This window comes from Salmo trutta, unplaced genomic scaffold (assembly GCF_901001165.1).
Source record: "Salmo trutta unplaced genomic scaffold, fSalTru1.1, whole genome shotgun sequence".
Lineage (NCBI taxonomy): Eukaryota > Metazoa > Chordata > Actinopteri > Salmoniformes > Salmonidae > Salmo > Salmo trutta.
The window spans coordinates 23886-32558 of NW_021822777.1; the positions used below are offsets into that span (position 1 = coordinate 23886).

The 8673-nt window shown below is 49.2% G+C and overlaps 1 protein-coding gene across 1 annotated transcript; it reads left to right on the plus strand.

The window, feature by feature from the left end:
* Positions 1–309: 309 nt before the first annotated feature.
* Positions 310–8415, plus strand: LOC115184385 (E3 ubiquitin-protein ligase TRAF7). Its single transcript, XM_029745336.1, has 3 exons — positions 310–474; positions 2783–2902; positions 6515–8415. Exons 1-3 carry the CDS (start codon positions 310–312, stop codon positions 6527–6529), a joined length of 300 nt encoding a protein of 99 aa, XP_029601196.1. The 3' UTR covers positions 6530–8415.
* Positions 8416–8673: the final 258 nt, after the last annotated feature.

Genomic DNA, 8673 nt, shown 5'->3' on the forward strand with positions numbered 1-8673 from the left:
ATCATGACAGGTGTTTTAGTCTAATATTTATGTAATGAAAAGTCTCCATTTTTCTGGTGCCTCCCCCCCCTCGTGTCGACATCGGATTGGACACGAGGCCGTAGCCAATAGCATATCACCTTCACTTTGACATGGAGGCTTTTTTGTTTTATTAATATAACATGGAAAAATAGATTTAGAATATTATTCCAATGTTGACCCCCTCTGATCGCAGTAATTGTTTGATTATTGTGATTTTTGCGTGATTTAACAACAAAAATGTACTTGTCCAATGTCTTGTCCTGGACAACAGGGGACAGTCTCTTTTTAATGTGGATCCCTGATGTTGAATCTGTCCTCCAGGTCTGGGATATCGAGTCCAAGGAGCAGGTCCGGACCCTGACGGGCCACGTGGGGACCGTCTACGCTTTAGCTGTCATCTCTACACCAGACCAGACCAAAGTGTTCAGCGCCTCCTACGACCGCTCTCTCAGGGTAAGACTGTCTGTCTGTCTGTCTGTCTGTCTGTCTGTCTGTCTGTCTGACCGTCTGTCTGTCTGTCTGACCGTCTGTCTGTCTGTCTGACCGTCTGTCTGTCTGTCTGACCGTCTGTCTGTCTGTCTGTCTGACCGTCTGTCTGTCTGTCTGACCGTCTGTCTGTCTGACCGTCTGTCTGTCTGTCTGACCGTCTGTCTGTCTGTCTGTCTCTTACCGTCTGTCTGTCTGTCTGTCTGTCTGTCTGTCTGTCTGTCTGTCTGTCTGTCTGTCTGTCTGTCTGTCTGTCTGTCTGTCTGTCTGTCTGTCTGTCTGTCTGTCTGTCTGTCTGTCTGTCTGTCTGTCTGTCTGTCTGTCTTACCGTCTGTCTGTCTGTCTGTCTTACCAAGGGATGCAAATGTAGGTACATTTTGTTTATCCGACCAACCAACCCACATTAACCGGTTAACAAACGGTTAAAGATAAATCCTATGTATGGGTACAAGGAAGGGACATTTTTCATTAAAGAGCTTAAAAAACCATTGGACAATAGCAAGCCTATAAAATGACATTATTGAACATGTAACTACTGCAATGAAGCAGACGATGGCAATGCATCATTTTCAAACATTTACCAAAATGCAATCTGCTGGACAACACTGTTCTCATAGACGCACCCGATGCATTAAAGCTGTTCTGGGTGGTGGCCCAACGCCCTGTTAAAACGCTCTGTTGGTGTCTCCTTTATTCTGGCAGTTACCTGGTGGCCCAACGCCCTGTTAAAACGCTCTGTTGGTGTCTCCTTTATTCTGGCAGTTACCTGGTGGCCCAACGCCCTGTTAAAACGCTCTGTTGGTGTCTCCTTTATTCTGGCAGTTACCTGGTGGCCCAACGCCCTGTTAAAACGCTCTGTTGGTGTTTCCTTTATTCTGGCAGTTACCTGGTGGCCCAACGCCCTGTTAAAACGCTGTGTTGGTGTTTCCTTTATTCTGGCAGTTACCTGGTGGCCCAACGCCCTGTTAAAACGCTGTGTTGGTGTTTCCTTTATTCTGGCAGTTACCTGGTGGCCCACGCCCCTGTTAAAACGCTGTGTTGGTGTTTCCTTTATTCTGGCAGTTACCTGGTGGCCCAACGCCCTGTTAAAACGCTGTGTTGGTGTTTCCTTTATTCTGGCAGTTACCTGGTGGCCCAACGCCCTGTTAAAACGCTGTGTTGGTGTCTCCTTTATTCTGGCAGTTACCTGGTGGCCCAACGCCCTGTTAAAACGCTGTGTTGGTGTCTCCTTTATTCTGGCAGTTACCTGGTGGCCCAACGCCCTGTTAAAACGCTCTGTTGGTGTTACCTTTATTCTGGCAGTTACCTGGTGGCCCAACGCCCTGTTAAAACGCTGTGTTGGTGTCTCCTTTATTCTGGCAGTTACCTGGTGGCCCAACGCCCTGTTAAAATGCTGTGTTGGTGTTTCCTTTATTCTGGCAGTTACCTGGTGGCCCAACGCCCTGTTAAAATGCTGTGTTGGTGTTTCCTTTATTCTGGCAGTTACCTGGTGGCCCAACGCCCTGTTAAAACGCTGTGTTGGTGTTACCTTTATTCTGGCAGTTACCTGGTGGCCCAACGCCCTGTTAAAACGCTGTGTTGGTGTTTCCTTTATTCTGGCAGTTACCTGGTGGCCCAACGCCCTGTTAAAACGCTGTGTTGGTGTTTCCTTTATTCTGGCAGTTACCTGGTGGCCCAACGCCCTGTTAAAACGCTGTGTTGGTGTCTCCTTTATTCTGGCAGTTACCTGGTGGCCCAACGCCCTGTTAAAACGCTCTGTTGGCGTTTCCTTTATTCTGGCAGTTACCTGGTGGCCCAACGCCCTGTTAAAACGCTGTGTTGGTGTCTCCTTTATTCTGGCAGTTACCTGGTGGCCCAACGCCCTGTTAAAACGCTCTGTTGGTGTTTCCTTTATTCTGGCAGTTACCTGTAATAATCAATATGTGTGTGAGTTACTGTGTGTTTATAGTAACTGTGTGTGTGTTTAACTGTATGTGTGTGTGTGTTTACAGTAACTCTGCCTGTGTGTGTGTGTTTATAGTAAGTGTGTGTGGTGTGTGTTTTATAGTGTGTGTGTGTGTGGTGTGTGTTTATAGTGTGTGTGTGTGTGTGTGTGTTTACAGTAACTCTGCCTGTGTGTGTGTTTATAGTGTGTGTGTGTGTGTGTGTTTACAGTAACTCTGCCTGTGTGTGTGTGTGTGTTTACAGTAACTCTGCCTGTGTGTGTGTGGTGTGTGTTTATAGTGTGTGTGTGTGTGTGTGTGTATAGTAACGCTGCCTGTGTGTGTGTTAACAGGTGTGGAGCATGGACAACATGATCTGTACCCAGACCCTCCTCAGACACCAGGGGAGTGTAACTGCCCTGGCCGTCAGCAGGGGGCGCCTGTTCTCTGGAGCCGTAGACAGCACCGTCAAGGTACCGCGACACCAGTCCGTTAATAACCCTCTACTAAGGCTAATAACCCTCTACTAAGGCTAATAACCCTCTAAGGCTAATAACCCTCTACTAAGGCTAATAACCCTCTACTAAGGCTAATAACCCTCTACTAAGGCTATTAACCTTAGTTAATAACCCTCTACTAAGGCTAATAACCCTCTACTAATAACCCTCTACTAAGGCTAATAACCTTAGTTAATAACCCTCTACTAAGGCTAATAACCCTCTACTAAGGCTAATAACCTTAGTTAATAACCCTCTACTAAGGCTATTAACCTTAGTTAATAACCCTCTACTAAGGCTAATAACCCTCTACTAATAACCCTCTACTAAGGCTAATAACCTTAGTTAATAACCCTCTACTAAGGCTAATAACCCTCTACTAAGGCTAATAACCTTAGTTAATAACCCTCTACTAAGGCTAATAACCTTAGTTAATAATCCTCTACTAAGGCTAATAACCTTAGTAATAACCCTCTACTAAGGCTAATAACCTTAGTTAATAACCCTCTACTAAGGCTAATAACCCTCTACTAATAACCCTCTACTAAGGCTAATAACCCTCTACTAATAACCCTCTACTAATAACCCTCTACTAAGGCTAATAACCCTCTACTAATAACCCTCTACTAAGGCTAATAACCTTAGTTAATAGCCCTCTACTAAGGCTAATAACCTTAGTTAATAACACTCTACTAAGGCTAATAACCCTCTACTAATAACTCTCTACTAAGGCTAATAACCTTAGTAATAACCCTCTACTAAGGCTAATAACCTTAGTAATAACCCTCTACTAAGGCTAATAACCTTAGTTAATAACCCTCTACTAAGGCTAATAACCTTAGTAATAACCCTCTACTAAGGCTAATAACCCTCTACTAATGACCCTCTACTAAGGCTAATAACCCTCTACTAATGACCCTCTACTAAGGCTAATAACCCTCTACTAAGGCTAATAACCCTCTACTAATAACCCTCTAAGGCTAATAACCCTCTACTAATAACCCTCTACTAAGGCTAATAACCCTCTACTAAGGCTAATAACCCTCTACTAAGGCTAATAACCCTCTACTAAGGCTAATAACCCTCTACTAAGGCTAATAACCTTAGTTAATAACCCTCTAAGGCTAATAACCTTAGTTAATAACCCTCTACTAAGGCTAATAACCCTCTACTAATAACCCTCTACTAAGGCTTAACATATCGAATTGTTTTAAGAAGGTCATTTCGTTGGATCGTTTTAGCTATTTGATTTATGTGATGAAACATTGAATTTAGCATTACTGCTATCAGCCCATAGCATTACTGCTATTAGCCCATAGCATGTGTGACTGCTATTAGCCCATAGCATGCATGACTGCTATTAGCCCATAGCATGCATGACTGCTATTAGCCCATAGCATGACTGCTATTAGCCCATAGCATGACTGCTATTAGCCCATAGCGTTACTGCTATCAGCCCATATCGTTACTGCTATCAGCCCATAGCGTTACTGCTATTAGCCCATAGCGTTACTGCTATCAGCCCATAGCGTTACTGCTATCAGCCCATAGCGTTACTGCTATCAGCCCATAGCGTTACTGCTATCAGCCCATAGCGTTACTGCTATCAGCCCATAGCGTTACTGCTATCAGCCCATAGCGTTACCGCTATCAGCCCATAGCGTTACCGCTATCAGCCCATAGCGTTACCGCTATCAGCCCATAGCGTTATGTAACAGATTTCACTACATGGAACAACAGCTTGTCCCAAAATGTACCTAAAGGAAGTTTGTGAGAGAGAGAAGAAAGATCAGGAATAGAAATGTAAAAAAAATAATAATAATCTATATATATTTTAACCCTTTATTTTTTGCGCTGAACAGTCTCCATATGTGACCAACCACCTGGATTTGGTCTGATGTAGCAACATTTGAATTTTTTAATTATTGTTTTTTACACTGGATCAAAGTAGAGACTCAGAGCTACTAAATGGTATATAATACACTGCATTTTTGAAGAACAATGGGAAAGTAATTCTGCTTTGAAAGTTGACGATAAACTTATAAAACTCACTTTTGAGAAAATGTCCTTTTTGGTTTTGGTCCCTACTGGAGAGCCACTACCCCCCATTCAGCATCGTTAACACCCTCTTAAGCTTTAGCCCCACCCATCTCGTTTTGCTCTCGGACGCCACGCTTGACTCTCTGGCCGATTTGATTTGTTTACCTCTGGATAACATGGAAACAGTCTAACCAGCTCTGCTGGCAACAATTTCATTACGCTTTTTTTAGCTGACTTTTACTGACACCGGCCATATCCAACTTTAGCTTAAGACTTTAGCTTAAGACATGCTAGTTAGCTAGGTAGGTAAACAGTGTTTAAGATCACAAATGTCACCTAACGTTAGCTAATGAGCTAGCCGGCTAACGTTAGCTAACGAGCCAACAGTGCACTTTAGCTTCAGACACATAGCTAGCTAACAGTGCACTTTAGCTTCAGACACGTAGCTAGCTAACAGTGCACTTTAGCTTCAGACACGTAGCTAGCTAACAGTGCACTTTAGCTTCAGACACGTAGCTAGCTAACAGTGCACTTTAGCTTCAGACACGTAGCTAGCTAACAGTGCACTTTAGCTTCAGACACGTAGCTAGCTAACAGTGCACTTTAGCTTCAGACACGTAGCTAGCTAACAGTGCACTTTAGCTTCAGACACGTAGCTAGCTAACAGTGCACTTTAGCTTCAGACACGTAGCTAGCTAACAGTGCACTTTAGCTTGAAATGAAACCCCTTTCTGTCAAAATTAGAAAACGTGTAATATCTGAAAATGTAGCAAGCTATCTTACCCGTATACATCCATGATGGCTGCCTCTCCCTGTCACGGTTGCCCTTAGTTTTGAAGATGTAATCCGGAGACAGGTGTTTCCTCCATCTCTTTAGCTATCAGACTCTAATTTCCACTGATTTTCAAAACTTGATCCTCCAGGAAGTGGAGAGCAACACTTATGCAGCTCAACTACATTACCAAGACAGACTGACGAGCTCAAATAGATAGAGAAGCCTTCTATATGGCAGGACCAATCCGAACTACTACTCTCTCGGCATGTCCAGCCCACTCATTATCTCAGCCAATCATGGCTAGTGGGAAGGTTGCTGTGTTGACGGAAACACCGTTTAACTGATGACCGAGGTCAGCCTGCAGGTGCCCGCCCCCAACCCGGACAACGCTGGGCCAATTGTGCGCTGCCCTATCACGGTCGGTTGTGATACAGCCCGGGATCGAACCAGGGTCTGTAGTGACGCCTCTAGCACTGCGACGCCAATCTGGATTTTTGGGACCGTGAAAATTGTAGTGGAAGGGTTAGTTAGTCAGTCAATCCATTCCAATATCCCTCTGTTTTTCAAAAGTGCTCACTGTGTTTTCTCTGTCTCTCTGTCTCTCTCCCCCTCTCTGTCTCTCTCCCCCTCTCTGTCTCTCTCCCTCTCTGTCTCTCTCCCTCTCTGTCTCTCTCCCTCTCTGTCTCTCTCCCCCTCTGTCTCTCTCCCCCTCTCTGTCTCTCTCTCTGTCTCTCTCTTTCTGTGTGTCTCTCTCTCTCTCTTTCTGTGTCTAGGTGTGGACATGTTAGAGGATGCTGATTGGTTGAGAGGTTGAGCAGCCGTATGTTCCCACCTCAGTGGACCACCCTGTGTCAAACGGACCATATGAACTCTGACCCCCACACACACACACACACACACACACACACACACACACTCTGATTGTGTTTCATCATCCTTCAGGATCATGACTGTTTTTTTAAAATATCTCTACTATATGAACTTTAACCCCTGATGTGGGCGGGGTCAGAAGTGGTCACGACCTCTGTGACCTTAGCCCAGTGCATTATGGGTGGAGCTGCCGTACCTTAGCTCTGCCCACTGACTACACCAGCCCCTCTCCAGGACTGTGTACTGAAGACTTGTTAGCTCCCCCCAGTTAATGCCTTAGCCTGCTGAACTGAAGCCAACAGCTGTTAAGATTCAGACCCAGGCTGTTGGACCAACCCTGAGAAGTGCCATTACTGACCCGTTACCGACCCGGGGGGACTGGACCGTTACCGACCCGGGGGGACTGGACCGTTACCGACCCGGGGGGGACTGGACCGTTACCGACCCGGGGGGGACTGGACCGTTACCGACCCGTTACCGACCCGGGGGGGACTGGACCGTTACCGACCCGGGGGGGACTGGACCGTTACCGACCCGTTACCGACCCGGGGGGACTGGACCGTTACCGACCCGGGGGGACTGGACCGTTACCGACCCGTTACCGACCCGGGGGGACTGGACCGTTACCGACCCGTTACCGACCCGGGGGGACTGGACCGTTACCGACCCGTTACCGACCCGGGGGGACTGGACCGTTACCGACCCGGGGGGACTGGACCGTTACCGACCCGGGGGGACTGGACCGCTACCGACCCGGTGGGGGACTGGACCGTTACCGACCCGGGGGGACTGGACCGTTACCGACCCGTTACCGACCCGGGGGGACTGGACCGTTACCGACCCGGGGGGACTGGACCGTTACCGACCCGTTACCGACCCGGGGGGGACTGGACCGTTACCGACCCGGGGGGGACTGGACCGTTACCGACCCGGGGGGATTGGACCGTTACCGACCCGTTACTGACCCGGGGGGACTGGACCGTTACCGACCCGGGGGGGACTGGACCGTTACTGACTGGACCGTTACCGACCCGGGGGGACTGGACCGTTACCGACCCGGGGGGACTGGACCGTTACCGACCCGTTACTGACCCGTTACCGACCCGGGGGGACTGGACCGTTACCGACCGGGGGGGACTGGACCGTTACTGACTGGACCGTTACTGACCCGGGGGGACTGGACCGTTACCGACCCGGGGGGACTGGACCGTTACTGACTGGACCGTTACCGACCCGGGGGGACTGGACCGCTACTGACCCGGGGGGACTGGACCGTTACCGACCCGGGGGGACTGGACCGTTACTGACTGGACCGTTACCGACCCGGGGGGACTGGACCGCTACTGACCCGGGGGGACTGGACCGTTACCGACCCGGGGGGACTGGACCGTTACCGACCCGGGGGGGACTGGACCGCTACCGACCCGGGGGGACTGGACCGCTACCGACCCGGGGGGGGACTGGACCGCTACCGACCCGGGGGGGGACTGGACCGTTACCGACCCGGGGGGGACTGGACCGTTACCGACCCGGGGGGACTGGACCGTTACCGACCCGGGGGGACTGGACCGTTACTGACTGGACCGTTACCGACCCGGGGGGACTGGACCGTTACTGACCCGGGGGGACTGGACCGTTACTGACTGGACCGTTACCGACCCGGGGGGACTGGACCGTTACTGACCCGGGGGGGACTGGACCGTTACCGACCCGGTGGAGGACTGGACCGCAGTGGAACAAGGATGGATTCACTAGGAACCAAACGGAAGCATCTGGAACGGGACCTGCCTGAAGTGTTGTCAAATAGAAACTCTTGTTTACGTCGCAAAAGGTGACGTCAGTGTTTTTAAGAATGGACGGTGATCCCTGGGCTTTGCTCGCTACGACTCGGCTGTGTTCAGGACCACGACTCGGCTGTGTTCAGGACCACGACTCGGCTGTGTTCAGGACCACGACTCGGCTGTGTTCAGGACCACGACTCGGCTGTGTTCGCCACGACTCGGCTGCTCTGGTTTTAGTGCCATGATGATGATGGACCACGACGCAGCGCTTCTGTCAACGG